Here is a 19,591-nt window from a genome sequence, read left to right on the forward strand (position 1 = left end):
TCAAATAGCAAGTATTTGAAAGTAAAATGATTTACAACTAATTTTTAAAAACTGGGTTTTTTTGGAGTGCTCTGTTTGAGGCTCTTGCCCTGCTGTAGTGCTGAGGAATGTGTTTAGTCGACCTACTGAATGAAGCCTGTACCGTGGGTAATTCCACCTGAGTCGTCTCCAGGCTGGGGACGCACAGGTTCAAGTCAGAGAGGTGGGCTCCTGGCACCACACGCGTATAGTTTGCCTCTTCCCGTCCACGAGGAGGCTGGCCTGGAGGCCGCACCTGTTACACCTCCCCGCGGGCCTGGCCGGAGCCAGTGGGTCAGATGCATTTAAAGCTGGTCTGAGCTGCGCCTTCCTGGCTGCTTTCGAAGGCTGCGGCCCGGTCGGGGGAAGCGACGCGAGCGTGGGCGCTCGGGAAGAAAAGTGGGCAGGTGAGTAAAGCGGGAGAGGGCGGAGCAACGAGGCCGGGACACCCCGGCTGGCATCCCCAGCCGGTACCTGGGCCGCCTCGCGGACAATGTCGCCCTGCAGGCCACACTACAACTCCCGGCGCGCTCTGCGCTCGCTCGCAGAAGCCAAGGCGGCCCGGCGTGCACTGCGCCGGCCGGCCTGACAGCCGGGCGCTCCGTTCGGCCCGCTCAGCGACCTGGGTGTGGGGGAGAAACCAGCCGGCCAGCCTCCTCTCGGTGCCTCACCCCCCCGCCCTCTTTATTCCAACTGCCGGGGGCTCGGCCCGAAAACTGGGAAGCAGCCTCCTAAATACAATCCCGTAGAGTCGGCGCCAGCCAATAAAGTGCGCGGAGTCAGGCCACGTGACAGAAGAGGGGTGGTGCTCCGATGGCTCCCTAATCTCTATGGTTTTGGCGACTCGCTAGAGGGCGTGTGGACCACTGGAGGACTCCCTACATTCTTCCTCCATTACCTCACTGCCTCCGGTGGCTGCTGGGATACCGGAAGACTCGGGTCCCGGCTCGGCTCAGTCCTCCAGCTGCCCCGGGGAATACCTTTAGCAGTTCTTTCCTACCGCTACCGCCGCCCCGCCGCTTCCTCCTCCGCCCGCCCCGCGCCGGGCTTCTCGGCCCCGCCCCGTCCGCGCCGCGCGTCTGGCCCGCCCGCGGCCCGCTTCTCTCGGGAGCCCCCACCCAGGTGCATGGCTCCATGAAGCAGGAGGAGGAGGCAGAGCGCGAGAGGTTCCGTCTGCCCCGGCTGCGTCTGGGCCAGGAGGAAAGGTGGGAAACTCGGTCCGCGCCGCTCCCTCCTCCCCCGTGCCCGCCGGGCTGGCCTCCCTCCAGCTGCCGCCGTGCGCGCCGGGCCTCCTCACCCCGGGGCGACCGGAGGGGCCGGGGAGCGGGTCCCCCCGGGTTCGGAAAGAGGGTCCCGGGACAGCGTTGGGGGGAGCACCCGGGCGGCGGTGAAAGGAGGAGGCAGGCGGGGCCTGCGGGCCGCGTGTGCCCGCCGGGAGCAGGGGGGGTCAGGAGGCGTGCTGGGGAGGGGGGTGGGCGGACGCCCCTCTCCCTGGGCCGCGAGGCGAGGCCGGGCGAGGCTCCAGCTCTTTCCTGCACTCCCTCCAGGAAGCAGTCTCGGGTCGTGTAAAGTTTGGTGGTCTCCGGCGCCGCCTGGCGGCCCTCGCCCCCAGTTCCCCCCGCCCCCTCCCCCGCCCGATGTCTAGATTCCACCCCCGCGGCTCGGCCCTCGCTGCCCTACCAGTCGCTGGGTCGTCCCACCACTACTTCTGGCGCCCCGCGCTCTCCTTCCACCCCCTTTTCCTTTCCATCACCTTTCTCTCTGCCTGTTTGGTTCCTCCCCGCTCTGGCCTCTCCTCTCCCCCCTGTATCTCGCCCTTTCCTTGCTGAATTCTCTTTCACACGCACGCTTTTGCCTCTTCTTCACTTTCTTCCCACCCCCACCCTCATTCTGTCTTTCCTTATCCACCCAGAGCCCCCGTTTCCATCGTCCGTCCACCTGACACTCTTGTGGGTTTTATGCCTCCCTCCTTTCCCGGCTGTGAGCTTTGCCCTTCATTCTTCGCCCTCCTCCATCCCCTGTCCTGATCTGAACTCCTCACTTTGCCACACTCCCTCACCCTTATTCCTCTGGGCCTATCCTCTTTCACTGCCCTCTCCTAGGATCGAGTGGGTGGGGCCTGGAGTCTCCTGTTTACATCTTTGGGAATAACTCACATCTCTACTTCTGGGGGGGGTGGGGAGAGTTGGTGAAGAGATTACGAAGAGATTTATGCCAGCCGAAGAGTATGAAGGGTGACTCTTACCTACAGTTATCAACTCCACCTGGGATAACAAGATGGCCTGGCCTCAGGACCCTGGCATGCTGTCCATTAATCTTTCAGCACCATCTTTGCAGAGGATTTGGGAATCTGTTTGTATTCTGAAACCAGTGGAGAACCTTGAAATGGTGTATCTTGGCCTGAGAGCAAGTTGTGATCTAAATTAGTGGTGGAGGAAGTTTTAATGTGTTTTATGTTCAGGTTCAATAAAACCTTTGATCTCCCTGTCCTCCCTTCTTGGTGAGGGCACCAGGAATGAGATGATTTTGTGCATGGGGCTGCCCTTGCTGCCTTATATTTAGATTTTGAAATGTTTTGAATTAAAGAAAGTCTGTTCCTTAGCTTTTTTTTTCTTTCTAGAAATTGCTCTGTTGAGTTGTAGTTGTTCAGAAACCATCTCTTACCTTGGCACTGCCTTGATTTTGTTCATTCACTGCACCTGCATTTCCATCTTAGGTACAGGAAGAAGGAATGGAATCGGAAGGAAGAAAATTCATTTCAGAGACAAAATAGCTCCCCTCCTCTGTTATAGCTGTTCCCCTGGCAATACAAACTTTCTGCTTTCAGTGAGTATTACCTTGGACATATGTAGACTAGAATTTTGTTGCTTTTGCTCTCTTTTTTCGATTTAGGCCTGTGCTAGGACTTTAGGATGTAGGTTTACTTTGTTCGCTTCTGTTATTCTGCTTCCATGAGGGTGTCCTAAAGCTGATGAATCCTTCCACTTGCTCTCTTTATATGTAAAGGCAAGTTTTCTTTCTATAATCCCATTAGAGTGACCTAGATTGTGGTGTAGTATTACACTTACCCTTCGTGTACATAAGGTCTGCCTCCCACCCCTTCCCAAATTATGCATTTTTTAAAGACAGAGATCATAACTTGTAGGTTAATGCAGTTCCTGTCAAGGTCAATTTTTGGGTGTCTTCCACATGGGTATAAACATCAGAGATTTTTGGAACATTTTGCCCTGAATCTGCTAGGGTGATACTGTTTTGTTAAAAATAAGTAAAAGTCTACACATAAACCAAGTTCTGGAAAAAAATTTTATTACTGCTGCATTCCCCTCAAGTTTGTTAATAGTGGCATGCAAACACTTGTAAGAGAGTTTTCCAGATTGCTTTGCGTCTTACTGGAGGCTCACAGCCACTCTGTGAGGAAGGCAGAGGACAAATATTTTCATTTTACAAATGAAAGGACCGAGGCCCAGAAAGATCTGGCACCCTGCCATAGCTCACATAGTAAAGGGAGGGGATCTAAAAAGAAAACAAAGCATTTGACTCCTTGTGGTCCTGTTTTTCCTTAAGCGAAGTTGACATGAAAGTGTAAAGTACTGTGTATTTTTCTAAATCTGTAAATTTTAAAAGCAATTGTATAGGTAGATCTCTTTTTCGCAGGGAAAATTTTCACACAGCAAATGTTTTGGATGTTTATGTGTGTATGATGGGCTTTTGTGTAGAAATGATTATTTGAAATGATGACCAGAATGTTTGTGGGTCTTTCATCTGTTTCTTGGAATAGTTCCATAATAAGTAGGCCAGAATTATAGCTCAGGTGCCGTTTCACTGCTCAAATAATTATTAAATTGAATTTCATTTCAACTCTGTGTCACAAAGGAAACAGCAGCCTGTTCCCTTCTGCGTAAAGCTTGGTTTGAATAGACATCCGGACAGTAAATAATAACAGAAGAAAATTCAGAGACCCCTTTTTTCTTTGCTTTTTGCCTACCTTCCAAATCCATTTTCTATGTTATAAGGTCATGCCCCCGCATAGGCTGTTTTGAGGCTTCAAAAGGTGACTCTATATATTTTGTTTTCCACCTCCAGGCTTTTCTAGATGTTTTAATCTGGATATGTTGGAAATCTAACTACTTTGACTCAGTAGTTCTGTTAGTACTCAATATATATCAAGATTTCTGTAATAACAACAGATTTAGCAAACTTAGTTTCTTTTTAGTATGGCTGCAAGCTTAAAAGAGGACCCTTGTAGAACAGAGCTGTGCACAACTCTCAGCCCACCATTCCTTATATTTCCTGGCATCTCACAATGGAAACAACAGCGGATGACTTATTAGAAGCATGGCTCTCCAAAGAGGAAAAGCATCAAGGTCATTAGAGTAATAACCCCATGTTAATGATATGATCTTTTAATGTATTTACAAAACAGAAGTAGAGTCACGGCTGTAGAGCACAAACTTACGGTTACCAGGGGAGAAGCGGGGGAGGGATAAATTGGGAGATTGGGATGGACATATACCCACTACTATATGTAAAACAGGTAACTAGTAAGAACCTACTGTATAGCACAGGGAAGTCTACTCAATACTCTGTAATGACCTATATGGGAAAAGAATCTAAAAAAAAAAAAAAAGTGGATATATGTATATGTATAACTGATTCACTTCGCTCTACATCTGAAACTAACATGACATTGTAAATCAACTATACTCCAATAAAAATTTTTAAAAAATAATATCTTTGAGCCTACATGGTAGTTCTTAATAGAATTTTATTATGAGGACATTTATCCCTTTAGAAGTTGTAAGAACTCAGAGCTGTGTTATTTATATAACCAACCCTACTTTTATCGGTAAAGGTAGTCCTAGTATTAGTAATAGCAGATGCTTTAATAAATAGTAGTTCTGTGCCAGAGAACTGGTAGGTGCTTTTCGTGTCTTAGTGGATTGCTCACAACTAAGCCCTCTGTGGTAGCAGGAGCCCAGGTCCACAGAGACGTGACAGCCTGCCTGAGTTTGTACCTGGTAAGTCAGGTTTGGGATATGAGCCTAGACAGTAACCCCAAAGCCTGGGCTGTGTCCTCCAGAGATGGGGGCTGCTCTGGGAAGGCACCAGCTTGTTGTTTTCAGTGGACTTAGGAGCCTTGGAAGGGACCCGCAGCAAGGGAGGAAGGCCCTCCTGCCCAGCCAGCCACATCTGTCAGGGTGTCCTCACATCCTCCCCTCAGTACTGGTCTCCACACCTTGTTTATGTTTATAACATGAGCAATTTATGAGGCATCATTTGTATTAACTCCTTTTTAAAAAATTTTTATTGGAGTATAGTTGTATATTAACCCCTGAAATCATAAATTGCCCTCCAGACAAATAATGCTCCCTTGGGTAGCTCTTAAAGCACCCCATCTTTGAAAAAGAAAAGGAAATTCTTTTCAAGTGCAGTTTAGAAACTAGGTGTGTCCTTTGGAAGGAAAGCTTTGAGCAACCTACAGTTAAACAGCACCCGCGGCCAAGTCTAGGACTGACCAGTTACTGTGTTTTAGCCAAGAAGACAGCTACCACCATAAACCAAACCAAGAAGTTAATGTAGGGGATATTTGACGTGTTTTTTAGAATGAATTGTCCATGTTGGCTCTCCACCTTGCTATGAATTAAACCATTCCTTGGTTTGAGCTGAGTAGAGCTGACGTTGTGTTTTGCTTTGTTTTTGTTTTTGTTTTTTTTGGCCGCACCAACGAGGCTTGCAGGATCTTAGGTCCCCGGCCAGGGATCGAACCCAGGCCCCAGCAGTGATAGTGCCGGGTCCTAACCACTGGACCGCCAGGGAATTCCCTGAGTTGACATTGTTGATAATAATAGATACTTGTATTTTGGTCACTTTCAGCTTCTGACACACTCAACAGCACCTCACAGTGAAACAAGAGTATCTAAAGGTCAGATTGTGCCATAAATATTCTTTTTATTAGAAAGGCTAACTTAAATGGAAATGCTGGGAGATCTGTAGATAAGATTGTTGGTGTGTGTACCATGTGCAAGGCACTGTGTTAGGTGTTGCGAAAGAAAAAACACAAATGCAACTCGGCCTCTGAGACTAAAGGTGTTGGTGAGTTCATTGCTGGCTGGAATTTAAGTGGCTTTGTAGGCCGCTAGGCCCAGATCAACAACGTACTGCTCAGCTTTCCCACAGAGGGGGCCGGAGAGGTGCCTTTGTCGTGCACTCTTGTGAAGGCCAGGACCCCTTGAATATTGCATGTCAGGTAAAGGATGTGGTGACTTTTTCAACACTGAGAGCAACTTTACTTCATTTGACACTTGCTAGGTTAGGCGGTCTTAAGAGATAAAACAGTGATTCCTGTTATTTCCTCCAGCTTTTTGTGGAAGTATGGGTATTGTCTCCATCTGGTGGAAATCCAGTTTTAACTAGTTCTTTTTCATTGTTCGTTCTCAAGTGGAGAGACAGTAGGAAAATGACATCACTACCTTTGGCCCTTAAAGTGGCCCTTGAGTTTAGCTTTGAAAGAGTAACCAACTGAAGGCTCCGAGGGCTCTTAGTGATATATGTGTTTACAAAGCAAGGGTTTTTGCCTGATTCCAATTACTTCAGATGAACCAGCTTGACAGGAATAACATTTATTTACTCCCGCTATGATCAGTATACCATTGCTGGTAGTTTTTATGAGGTTTGGGGGAAGAGTGAGAACAAATGCACACAGTCCTAGAAGAGGTGGAATATGCCATTGGGATGTTTGTTTTTAGCTGGTCAGAAAGCAGGTTAGTCGGTTGTATTGAAATGCTATTATTCTGAGGGATCTCACACTGTGCCCTCAGAAGCCGAGCGGTTGGAGAAATGAATGTGTCTTTGGTCATTGTAGGACAGTCCCGGGAGCCGAGTCTGGGACACTTAGTTGTGGTGAGATGCCCACTTTGTTGGAGTGGAGTTAAAAGAGTCTCACTTTAAAGAGAATCTTGATGAAATTGATAGGTTGAGGTTGATATGGTAGGTGAAAGTACTCACTGCCAGCACCTTCACAGTCTTTCCTGTCGTTCACTTAACATTTGCTTGACACTGACAGATAGGTAAAATATTGGCCCCTTTAAAAACAAACCTTAGGGCTCCCCTGGTGGCGCAGTGGTTGAGAGTCCGCCTGCCGATGCAGGGGACATGGGTTCGTGCCCCGGTCCAGGAAGATCCCACATGCCGCGGAGCGGCTGGGCCCGTGAGCCATGGCCGCTGGGCCTGCGCGTCCCGAGCCTGTGCTCCGCAACAGGAGAGGCCACAACAGTGAGAGGCCTGCGTACCGCAAAAAAGAAAAAAAAAAAAAAAAAAAACCTTAAAAGTTCAGTAGGAGGTGGGGAGATGGAGTAAGTAGGCTGCAGAGGAAATAAGATTGGCCCTTTGTTGAAAATTGTTAAAGCTGGGTATTGGGTTCATTACACTACTTTACTTTGTATATGTTTGAAATTTTCTATAGATATAAATTTATGGAACAAATTTTTAAAGAAATGCCTTCTAATATATTTTTGAGGCAGAAGGTCTCTAACTCTGCCTTTGGTCACTAACTGAGAATATCGATTGAATTGTTTGCTTGGTGGCCTCCAGAGAAAGCTCGGGCCTAAGGAACCACAAGATTTGGGTGGGTTCTACTGATTACAGGTCATAGTTGGGGAGGGGGAATTGTTAAATGTATTCTCTTGGTGTCGGCTTTGATCATGCCCCACTGCAGATCGGTGATTGTACGTGATGTGTAGGCGGAACCTTCCTAGGCTTGAGCTCACCTGCCTTGGCATGGTTTGAAAATCCCTTCTATTGCTCTGTTGTAGGATGTTTCACAGTCAGGTAGCTGATAGCACCTGCAGAGAAACACCTGAGTTGCCACTGTCTCATGACATTTCGCCTTTCCTTCAGGTGTGCTTTGGTGTAAGGAGAATGAGGAAAGATTTCTTTTTTTAACCTATTTTATCCCTCCTTTTTGCCTCTTTGAATTTTGGGACTCTCTAGAGGCAGAGCCTCAGGGCCCTGTTGGTGCTGTTAAAACTCTAGCTCTCGACAGATGGTCCCTCTGCTTCATTCAACACGTGTCCTAAACGCCCTGCACACAGTTATGCACAAGGTGGAAAGTCAGGTAGGAGCTCAGAGGGCAGTGCCATCCCTTGTGCAGTCAAAGGACAATGGCAGGGCTACTGATGATTGTCGGGGATGGCAGAGATACTGGCTTTGGGCTTAGGTTTTGATTTTTTTTTCCCTGCTCCATTTTTGTTGGCAAGATTTTGCAAACTATTCTCTTAGTTTTTAGTATACCCTTGATTTTTTTTTTTTTTTTTTTTTTTAAATCATGCCCTTAGGAAAGGGACTGAATCCAATGGATATTACTGGCAGGCCTCATTCTTCTTTGTGGCTTGGTGGGAAGACCCAGGCTTTGGAGTCTTACAGATGGATTGTGGTCCAAATCCTGACTCTGCCACTTAGCAGCAGTCTGGCTTTGGGCAGATTATCTTGCTCATTAAGCCTAAGTTTCCTCCTTTGTAAAATGATGGTAATGTTGTCCTCCTTGCTGAGTGGTTTTGAGGATTCAATGAAATCCTGTTTAAAGAGTACCTGTTCAATGCTCTAAACCCTGAGTGCCCAGCGAAGTCCTGGCCTTCCGGGAGTTTCCATCCTGGTGGGAGCAGATGATAAGCCCAGATGATAAGAGCAGCTGACTTTATGCCAGATGCTGTATGGAAGCAGCTGGCACATATTAAACTCAATTCTCCTAACAGCCCAATGAGGCACGTGCTCCTGTTATTCCCAGTTTGAGGGAACTGAGGCATAGAGAGGTTAATCCTGGAGGAATCAGGATTTGAACCCAGGCCTTTTGGCTCTGGAGGCAGCATTTCTAACCGAGATCTTCTGCCCCCTCTCTTAACAGTCCGAACAAGGCAGTGATATCCGTGCTCAGAAACAATCTAGTCACTGCAAGTTTTACTGCATCAAGTGCATGAGGCTTTCTCAAAAAGAAGCCCCTGTTTCAGGCCCGACATTGAAGCATGCAAGCTGTTATTCCTCTACTAGAGACAACTTTCATCTTCTGAAGAACTATCTTAGATACAAAAATGTGTTTTTGTTAGGGATCAGCATATATCAAGAACATAAGCAATATTTGTGAAATTTTTGTATCTCATTCAACCTAAAGTGGCAGGTGGTTTTTGTAGAAATTACGGCATTGCAAACGGGCACGTGCATATCTAATTTGATGTAAAAGGTTGTAGAATTTATAATCAAAATACTATACAGTAGAGTCGTGCCTAAAAGGCAGTTGTGTGCTACGTGTTCAAACCACAGGGAAAATTTTAGGTAGGAATTATATATATTTTTTGAGTGGGAGGGCTACAACTAACAGGTAATGACTTGAGGAAAAACAAAGTGTACTTTTCTCAAGTCAGCAGAATTTTACAAACTTTGGTATTATCGACATTGAAATAACTAGGATCTCTTTTCCTGAGCCTGCTGATTACAGACACAGACTACAGAAAGGATCTTGGTCATGTTATAGCTATATATCTTTACCTTAGGCTTTTTAAGACAAAGAATTTTGTGGAAAAAGATTCCTTCCTCCCCTTAATCAGTTGGGGCTCTCCGATTTCCTGGGCCATCTGATGCCACATTTTGTTAAGCTGATGGCTTTGCATCTGTCTGCCTTACTATGACAGGGCAGAAATGGCTACCTCACAAAAGGGCTGTGAAGCTTGGGTCATTTGTGTGAATAAAGGTTTCTGCTAGGTTGTAGCTTCTTTTGAATGGGGTCTTGAAAGGACAGAAGTGTAGAACTTGGAGTGAGTTCAGAGGAGAACCAAAGAAAGTGAGTAAGGCTGTGCAGGACAGCTGTGAGGACGGAAAGGTGGGCGGGGAGCCCGGCGTTAGAAAGCGTGCTCTCGTCAGAACAGCTGCTGCCTTTCATCTTCACAGAGGTCCGGGGCTAAAATTACACAGATAAATTGAGGTTAGTCATGAGGAAAATGTGGAAAGGATGTGGTTAACAAGGAAAAGCCTGAAAGTTCCTCTGGGGTTCTTTAAAAATAGGGTGGTTCAGTTTGGAGCCTCTAAAAAGGTAGAGAAAGCATCTTGATGAGGAGCCTGACAGGTCAGGTGCAGTCTTCCAGTCAGTCTTGAAACGTCCCCATTCAGCTGCACGCTGGCTGCCACCCCACCCTTCTTTCTGCCCAGGGAGTCCTGGGCAAGAGGGAGCTGCTTGTAACCTGCCTCCGTTCGTGGTGATGGTAACCTTTATGGAAAATGGAAACTAGCTCCCCCTGAGGAAGAGGTTAGGCGCCTTCGGTCTGGAACTCAGGGTCTCTTCTAGCCCACTGGTCTGCCACCCTTTGCAACCAGTGTGACCTGGGCAAGAAAGAATTCGATGGCTCCTACCCTCTCCATGGGGACCCTTTCTCTTTGAATTTTGTGTTCTCCTTGCAGCTAACCACTTGTGTTAATGCTTGCATGTTCTCTTCTGGGTTAGGGTTCCGCAGCATTCCAGACCTCAAGCACTGGTTCAGGATGGGAAAAAGACGCTGCGTCCCCCCGCTGGAGCCCAAGCTGGCGGCAGGCTGTTGTGGGGTTAAGAAGCCTAAGCTGTCTGCAGGTGGGACGCACGGTCACGGGAGCCAGTCCACAGCCGTCCCCGGCTCCAGCGTGGGGCCTCTTCAGAACCACCAGCATGTGGACGGCGGCGGTGGTCGCGAGAACGTGTCGGACTTAACTCTGGGACCTGGAAACCCTCCCATCACACGGATGAACCCCGCATCGGGAGCGCTGAGCCCTCTCCCCAGGCCCAATGGAACTGCCAGCGCCACCAAGAATCTGGTGGTGACCGCAGAGATGTGCTGCTACTGCTTCGACGTCCTCTACTGTCACCTCTACGGCTTCCCACAGCCACGCCTTCCTAGATTCACCAATGACCCCTAGTGAGTAAAGCGGTCGCGTGTTGGGATGGTGAGAAAGGCATGACGCCTCTGTCGGGGGCATTCTCTTGAGAGAGTCTGCTACTTGCAAAAAGCTTAACATGATTTGGGCAAAGGTTGATGGGAATAGGATGATGAGAAATGTGCAGCCAATGTCTAGAACACTCACTGGGCTCAGTAATGGAAGGGTAGTAGGCTGTGTTTGGAGGAGTGGTTGGCTTGTCAAAGTAATGTTCCGGGAATCAGGAGGGTTTCGTTCTTGGTCTTCTGTTGGTTCAAATGGCAGTGGGTAGGTCATTTAACCTCTCAGATGGAGAAGTCACACCATCACACCATTGTGGACCCGGGCACCGTTGAAGCCCAAGTGACCTGCCAGTGTCTGGGTGCCAGGTGGGAGGCTAGGAGCTCATTTAGTGGGAGCTGAGATGCTCTTAACAAGGGTCCCCTCACTTGGTTCATTGTCAGTCCCATGGGGCTGCCGGCACCCCACCAGGAATGTCAGAATTTGCTTTACTGTTTCTAGTTCAAGACTCTGTTATTTGTCCCAAGTCCCCTCGAGGTGTCAATGACTTTAATAAGGAATATGTGTAAAGGGTAAAGTCAAGCGAAGATGCTCATATGCCAATGCTTTCTTTCTCAACTGGAAGCAGCTTTGAGGTGGCTTTAAAGAGCACTGCTGCTTTTTTATTTTTATTTTTTTAGGAGATGCTTTTAGAGCATTCACTGACTGATCATCATTCCTCGACTGTTAATGCCATACTGAGGCGGTGCCTAGCCCCACTGGGCAGGGAATGGAGGAGTATGAAGAAAAAGTCCTTGCTCTCGGAAGACTTGAGTTGGCAGATCACACACAGAAGCTAAATAGTGTTCACACACCGTCTGGGCAGAGGTGGAGAGGAAGTTACTCCTGTGATTGTGTCAGAGGAGAAGAAATGCAGAGAAAAATGTGCTCACTCTTTAGGGAAGTATTGCCGTGCGATACCGTGAACAGAAAAATCCTGACTGAGTCGGTGGAGAGTCTAAGCCTTGATCTGAGTGGGATCAGGTGTGTCCCTTGCAGGAGAGGGACATGGGTTTGGAGGAGTAGGTGGTGGCCGCAGCAGTGTAGGGTGTGGAGACAGTGGAATTCTTGAAGGGTTTTTGAGCAGGTTTTGGAACATTAACTTTGGCTGGTGGTGTTCAAGTATTTTATTGGAAGGAAAAGATGGGTAGGTGGGAGATCCTGCTTTGTAATAATGATCAAAGTCAGATAACTTTAAAAATTTAAGTTGCTTTTGAGAAGTGTTAACTCAAGAATCAAAGAGGTAAGGGCATAGGAATATGGAGGAATTTCAGTAAGAGGGGACAGCCCTGTAACCCCTGCCTAAAACATCGGTCAGCGTCGATCGGATGTAGCCTAATGCAGCATGACTTGGGCCTAGAAAGTGGTTAACTTCTGCTAAGAATAAGCTTTTTATTTTATCTTAGCGGTGCCACTTGGCTTGCGGGATCCTCGTTTCCCCACCAGGGGTCGAACCCGAGCCCTCAGCAGTGAAAGCGCAGAGTCCTAACCCCTGGACTGCCGGGGAAGTCCCCAAGAATAAGCTTTCTTGAGGAGACTTTTTCTTTTTTTCTGGAATTTATGAGCAGGAGAGGCAGAAATAATGATGGGCACGACGTGGGGCTGAGCGGAGAAGGTGTGCAGGCCCCGTGTGTCTTCGTGAAGGTAGGACTGGGAGCATAGACACGTGAAAAGAGAAACAAGAGGAGAAAGGCGTGGAGAAGTAGAAGAAGAAGGAAGGAGCTGAGTCCTGGGCAGAGGAAGAAGAAAACGGCTCGTCCGCGAGGTGGTAGAGCGGGGTGAGGCTGTGAGCAGGGGCCTTTCTTCTCGTGCCTCGTGGCGATTTCTCTCCACTTATACCCTGGGGCTGCGCGGCTCCGGCTCCGGAGGGCAGAGAGGGCAGAGCCTTTCAGACAGCCCGCATCAGAAAGCCATCCTTGAGGGGAAGAGCAGATGAACAGGGACAGAGCCGAGGTCTTCTCCTTCCCTGATTGTTGTGTGCTTGCTCTTTCAGTCCGCTCTTTGTGACGTGGAAGACAGGGCGGGACAAGCGGCTTCGTGGCTGCATTGGGACCTTCTCAGCCATGAATCTTCATTCAGGACTCAGGGAATACACGCTAACCAGGTAATGGCAACCGCACGTAAGACTGGTAGATTATTGGCAAAAATGGAAAAAAACCGCCTGTCTCTTCTGAGTGGTGAAGTCCGAGTGTTCTCTTTTGGATAATCAGGAAATGCAGGGGAATTAATCTGGTGAGTCACTTACCAGTCCAAGTATAGGCAGTTAGTGGCATCAGGTTGTTTTCAGCATGTTCGGGCTGATGGATAGTGAATGTTTTCTGCAGAGCTCAACAGCCGTAAACGTTCGGCACATGATGTTGGCTCCCAGCTCCGGAGCAGCCTCACTTATGTTTTCTGTCCCCTCCAGTGCACTTAAGGACAGCCGATTCCCCCCCCTGACCCGAGAGGAGCTGCCTAAACTTTTCTGCTCTGTCTCCCTCCTTACTAACTTTGAGGATGCCAGTGATTACCTGGACTGGGAGGTGAGAACAGCCGCATTTGGAACTCTGCATCTCTCGTTGCATTTGGGTTCGGGTTAGTACATGGTAATGTATCTCCTTCATTGAGCGAGGGCATGAGAATGTGAAAGCGGAGTTTGGAAGGAATTGCAGGCAACTTGGGTGACAGAAAAGGTGCTACGGTATTAGAAGTAGGAGGAAATGGGAAGGCTTTCTTCTCCCATTCTTCCCAGGCTACTCTGTTCCACATCCTTTTCCCATGTCTCGTAAGAAATAGGGATGGGGATAAAGGAGAGCATTCCTGATTCTCTGTGGCAAGCCCTCGAATAAAAATTGTTATCAGGGGCCATGTGTGAAGAGTCAGGAACCCAGATCAAAACCCTGTGGCATGTTCTTTTAATGGAGTAGATTAAAGGTAGAATATTCAAGATCTTTGGATGAACTGTTGAGAGATTTTATTTCTATAGCCTCCGTACTCTCAGAGAGGTGGCTGCACGTAGACCCTTACTTTCCCTAAAGTAGCAGTTTCTTTGGCTTCCATGCCTGAGAGAGAGAGTAAGTCATGAAAGGCAAGAGCCTCCCATTTTCTCAGCCCTGGGTCAAGCTGGTCAGGGGACAGTGTCGATTTATATGAGGATAATTGAAGTTCCACTAGAGTGAGTAAATGCCATTTACTGGTTGTGTGTTTTTGTAGGTTGGGGTCCATGGGATTCGAATTGAATTCATCAATGAAAAAGGCGTCAAACGTACAGCCACATATTTACCTGAGGTTGCAAAGGAACAAGGTGAGTTGGAAAAATGGAATTTCTGTGAGTGATACTGTTCATAGTGTTGCCGAGTAAAGGGCAGGAAAGTGGAGTGTGTTGCCTTTCAGCCTGACTGTAACTAAGAGTGAGCGCCTTTCTTCCTCTCCCCATGTCTATCGAGTTCTCAAAGAATGAGAGACTCCCCAAAAGTTGTAGGAGCTGGGAAGAGAAGAGGGGTAAAGACTTCCCATGCCCAGCTGCTCGTTTCACGTACTTTCAGTGAGTAGTAGTATTTCTTGGCCCCCAAAACTGCAGTGGTTAATTGTAGGAAAATTCCAGCAATCAACTTGGTCATATTATGGAGTTCATTGTAAAGGAAGGTTACCTGTATTAGTGGGTTTTGACCTTTTGGTCGTCAGTTACTACACAGTGTTACAATTGGAAGAATGCAGAACATAATCTCTCCTGTTTTTTTTAAAGATCTCAGTAGGTACTTAGTTCTTACAGTGGGACATGAAAGGTAGGAAATGGGTCGGGCAGGTTTCCTCCTTAAAAGCATAGTTAGAAGAATACCTTAAAATACCGCTCGTGCAGTCTGGTGTATGACCCAGTTTTCTTTCTTTCTTGGAACTGGTCTACTTTTTGAAAATAATATGTATTTGTTAGTTGTGAACCTGGAATAGAGAAAAATACCTGTTTCAGTATATCAGTGAACTAATAATGTGGAGAGGGCTTGCCTTGTCGGTTCCCATCGTGGTTGTGTTTAAACTTTTTCAAAAGCAGTGAGGATATGGCATAAAAAGGAGGAAGCCTTTTAACCACTTCATTGAGATCATAAATCTGGCCTTTCTGTCCAAGGAGGCACACCAGGAGTTATTTCCTAGTAGTGAGATGTGATGATAATATAGGTAAATAATCAAGCACTTTTGCCATTTGAAAACTGGTTGGGAAAATTAAAAAATCAAGGCACCTACTGCAGTAATTTAGGGGGTTCTCTTTGGTTTTAAATTTGATATATTTGGTTATATCTGTTGAAAATGTTTCAAGAACAACACAGCAGTAGATGTGTGAGCACCTTCCCATCCTTCCTAAAGGAATAGTTTCCTTCCTGCTGTCAAGTCTCTGTAGTAGAAAACGACTCCTAGAAATCATCAAAACGAAGGAAGGGCACACGAAGGAATACAAGCACAGAGTATGAATTCTCTCTTCTCCCAGAACAGCCCTGGTTACAGCACTAGGCCAACAGGCTGGTCTACGCTGGGACCATGTTTGCTCCTACATAGTTGTCCTGGGATCGTATCTGACAGGAAAGAGTCAGAAGCAGGGAGCCTGGGGACAGCCGTTAGTGACGTGTGTTGGGCGTCCTCTCACATCTCGGATTCCCCTTGGACTGCCAGTGAGGCAGACGGGGCTCCGGGGACGTGGGGCAGTGCCCAGGCTTGCTCTGCCCGCAGCAGACCTGGCTGCTTCTGTTCTGTCACCGTGGTGTTAGAGCATGGCCCGTTCTTGTGTCACTGTGCGCTGACCTCAGTGTCCTGCCTTCTCCTCAGACTGGGATCAGATCCAGACGATAGACTCCTTGCTCAGGAAAGGTGGCTTTAAGGCTCCAATTACCAGTGAATTCAGAAAAACCATCAAACTCACCAGGTAAGCCACTGTCTTATTTTCCTTGTCATTTTAATTCAGTTGGGGTTGGATGGAGGATACTTTTGACAGACAGGGGAAGAGAAAAATTTTCTCTGTTAATGTCTCTAAACCAAAGAAGTATGGGTGAGGTTGAAGCTCTGAGGACGCAGTGGCAGCAAAGGCAGAGACTCCCCAGCATCCTGGGCGTGTCCATGGCTAAGCTGCTAGCACAGTGGGAGCAGAGTAGCCGCTGAGCAGGTCGTGGGTGTCTTTGTCAGACCCACTTGCTGGGAGGCTGAGCGGGAAGGCTGGAGGCAGGAGAAAAGGCTCTCAGTACAGAAGTCCAGGGCCAGTCGAAGTCGTCACATGTAGTCAGGTGGCCTGTTGATGGAATAGTTCCAAGGAAACGCCTCTGCCTGCTTGGAGCTAATACTTCTATGGGGGGGCTGCCTAGTGTAGGAAAATATGCATGGACTGGACTCTGAATCCCAGCTCCACCACTTCCTAGCTGTGTGACCTGGGCCAGTTTTTGCACTTCTCTGAGCAGAAAAAAAAAATTTCCTGTCTGTAAGAGGTGAATCATAATGCCTTGGGGTTGTTTCAGGGTGTGGTAAGGTGATGTATGAAGAAGTTCTAGTCCAGGGCCAGGCAACATTGTAGGTGGTCAGTAGATGTCAGTCCTCTTCCCATCCCTACTGAAATCGGAAACACTGAAAGGTTTAGCTTCTGTGGGGTTTCTGTGGACCTCTGTTGGCCTGTTCATCTGTAAAATGCTGAATAATCAATATCGTAACCTCACAGGTCTATTTGGAAGATAACCCCGTGTTTTTGAAATGCTTTGGATTCCAAAAAAAGAAAAATCTTCAAATACAAAGCATTATTATCATTATTATTATAATTTATTTGAACAGCCATTTCCCTGTCAAAATTCAGGAATAATCACCTTGCAGTGGAGGAGTGATTACAGTGGGAAAGAGATGGCTCTGGGTAAGGATTGTCACACCCAGCTCCTGTGGTCTGTAGTAGGCTCCATAGGTTTGTAACACCCCATGCTTCGCATCCTGACTCATGGCTCTTTCCAGAGCAAGGCCAAAGTGCTATGAATTCTGTTCTGATGACCCTGTGATATGATATGGCATATTCATCTGGAAAGTGAGACCCATCCTCTCTAGCCCCAGGATCTTTTAACCTGCTTCGTCAGAATTTGACCCAGAATTAGGTATCTGTGCCCCTTTTAGTTTATAAATAACTTGTTTGTTGCTTTTCTGCAAGTTGAGGTTGCATTTCTGTCAAATTTATCACATTTTAACCTGAAAGTAGATATGCATTTTACACTGGGCATTGGTGCAGCCATCTTCCAGTCTGCTACCCATGTAATTTGACCTTGAAATTCTTCATCCAGACCCTAGTAGCAGATTGCTTAAGAGCAGCCTGGTGATAAGCATATGAAGTGTTTAAAGGTGGGATGTGCAGAAAACAGATTCTCAGGGGTGAATTGTGATTGTGCTTTTTCATCTTGTTCATTTGTAATAACAACACTGTTTTCTTGTGCTGTCTTTCATTTTCTGTAAGTAAGATTGCTCTTGGTCTTCCATTTTATTCTTTCAAAATGTGGAATAAGCTTTTGGTTTTCTCTGCTGCGTGACTACAAAGTGAAGTGGTTGGGGTTCCTAATACCCTTTCCTGTTTCCTTATACAGGTACCGAAGTGAGAAGGTGACAATCAGTTATGCAGAATATATTGCTTCTCGACAGCACTGTTTCCAGAATGGCACTCTTCATGCCCCGCCCCTCTACAATCATTACTCCTGACACACGGCTGCATGACCAGTCCCACCCCCCTGTGGCCACCAATGGCTATGACATCATTGGAGCAGATGCCTCCTCTTCCTGGTCCAGTTACTTTTATTACTGCACCATTTTATGATGCTAGCTTCCGTTGCCAAGTCTGCCTCCAGCTGACTGAGGGGGGCGGGGTTACATCGAATGAAACTGAACTTGAGGGGCCCAAGCCTTATCTCAGCCTTTCCTCAGTATGGGGTTCCGTTGGATTGGGGCTCCTCCGTGACTAGTGAGAATTCCGTGTGGGTTCAGAAGACCTTGACTGCAGGTGCCGCTGGCGATTTGCTGCCTGTGTGTTGGCCACTCAGTGGAAGCTGGAATTGATGGTCCATGAAGGCTTAGCCCACACACACCCCTGCAGCCTCCCCAGATCGAGTAGGTGTATTCATTCCCCTGGCAGTCTGGGCAACGGAGACCAACAAGAAACGTTTTTAGGTTGTTTTAAATTCCTTTTTTTAAACTTCCAGTGTATCGCACACCACGAGTTGATCTCAGCCTCCGTGCTTCGTAAGGGGACGCCATGTTAGGGTCGAACGTGGGCACCGTGAGTCGTTTGCGGCTCCTGGACAGAGACCCACCTCAAGATCGGAAGCCCTTTGGATGGCGTTGCAGATCCCATTGCTCAGTTAGCCTCAAAGGTTTTAATTCTCATCCCGCTATCAGTTGGATTTTCTGGCACTCTTCCTGCATTGAGTCTCCTGGTATGGAACATAGCGCTGTGGTGTAGCCTGCTGAGGAATGGACTGGGATGTCCGCGGGAGGTCCTGATGGCATCGCTGCATGCCGTGTCGAGGGAGAGACCTCTTCCTTACCACCCGGCTACCTCACTCCTCTACTGGTGGCAGTGCCTATAGCTGGATCTAGGTTCTCAGAGGGCAGAGGTGTTCAGACAAGCACTTGGGCTGGGCTCTAGGAGGGCACGTCGGCATAGGAGAGAATCCAGGGTCTCTAAGCTGTTTTTCTGTTCAGGCAAACATCCCGAGAGACCTTTAAGCAGAGGAGTTCCTTTTTTCTAGTTTGCCTGTAGAAGTGGGAAAACTGTCACCGTTACAGTCCTTACAGGACTTGAGAACAAAGCTGTGTCATTAAACAAGGTGAATCGTTATCTTGCCTGACATGCCGGGAATCTTCCCCCCACCGCGGCAGAGTTCCAAATAGCTCATTTTATTCTAGGTCTTTCATACTTCCATGCGGCATATTTCCCTTTCTCGTTGTTGCTGATTCCAAATACCTGTCAGCAAGTTTCTCCTCCCTCTTACCTATTCTTCACTCATGTGGTGGCAAAGTTCATAGAAGTTGGGGACTTGGAAGACGCTTTGAAAACATGGTCACAGAGGCACTGCTGAAACGATTCACAGGAAAAGGTGGCCAGTTGGAAGAAAGGACCCTACGGGTGATACACTGGTTTTCAACAACGTGTTTAGAGAACTCTTGACGCGGATTGGGTGTCAACCCAGTGAACACAGTGTTTTGATTTAATTTATTTTTAATGTTTATGTGGTAGTGGTGTGGCTTTCCGAAATGGGCAAATGTTCAAGTCAGAGGGTCTTTGGAGTTTTCTTCTGCCAGGAACGGGGGAGGGGGAGCAGGGGGACGATCTAAGGAACGACACACATGCTGTTCTAGGCGTAGTTGTTTCGTTTCTTGAAGGGATGGTAAGGGTGAGCAAGGTGAGCTCGGCACCGTCCTCTGCTGTTGGCGAGGGTGTGGAACGGGCCAGGGAAGCGCCGGCTGACGTCTGGATGCGCGGGCTGGGCTCCTGCACGCCGCCGCCTTTCCCTCGCGGTGTTTGTGAAAACAGGCTTCCGAAGAGGAAGGGATTGTTTCGTGATTTCCTGCTGCTGAGAATAATAAATGTCTTGTTGCAAGTAAA

At 47.7% G+C, this 19,591-nt stretch overlaps 1 protein-coding gene across 3 annotated transcripts; it reads left to right on the forward strand.

The window, feature by feature from the left end:
* The first annotated feature begins 919 nt into the window (after positions 1-919).
* Positions 920-19,591, forward strand: AMMECR1L (AMMECR1 like). Of its 3 annotated transcripts, XR_009333869.2 has the most exons (9): positions 920-1,223; positions 2,735-2,844; positions 10,505-10,949; positions 13,001-13,111; positions 13,415-13,529; positions 14,200-14,290; positions 15,802-15,898; positions 16,960-17,096; positions 17,577-19,591. XR_009333869.2 is itself a non-coding variant. In XM_059052625.2 (8 exons), exons 3-8 carry the CDS (start codon positions 10,543-10,545, stop codon positions 17,686-17,688), a joined length of 933 nt encoding a protein of 310 aa, XP_058908608.1. In that variant the 5' UTR covers positions 920-1,223; positions 2,735-2,844; positions 10,505-10,542; the 3' UTR covers positions 17,689-19,591. The 3 variants fall into 3 exon arrangements, 2 of the variants coding, with proteins under 2 accessions (XP_058908608.1, XP_058908610.1); XM_059052625.2 differs by lacking the exon at positions 16,960-17,096; XM_059052627.2 differs by lacking the exons at positions 920-1,223; positions 2,735-2,844; positions 10,505-10,949; positions 16,960-17,096 and adding an exon at positions 11,655-11,991.

Source organism: Kogia breviceps, chromosome 2 (assembly GCF_026419965.1).
Source record: "Kogia breviceps isolate mKogBre1 chromosome 2, mKogBre1 haplotype 1, whole genome shotgun sequence".
NCBI lineage: Eukaryota > Metazoa > Chordata > Mammalia > Artiodactyla > Physeteridae > Kogia > Kogia breviceps.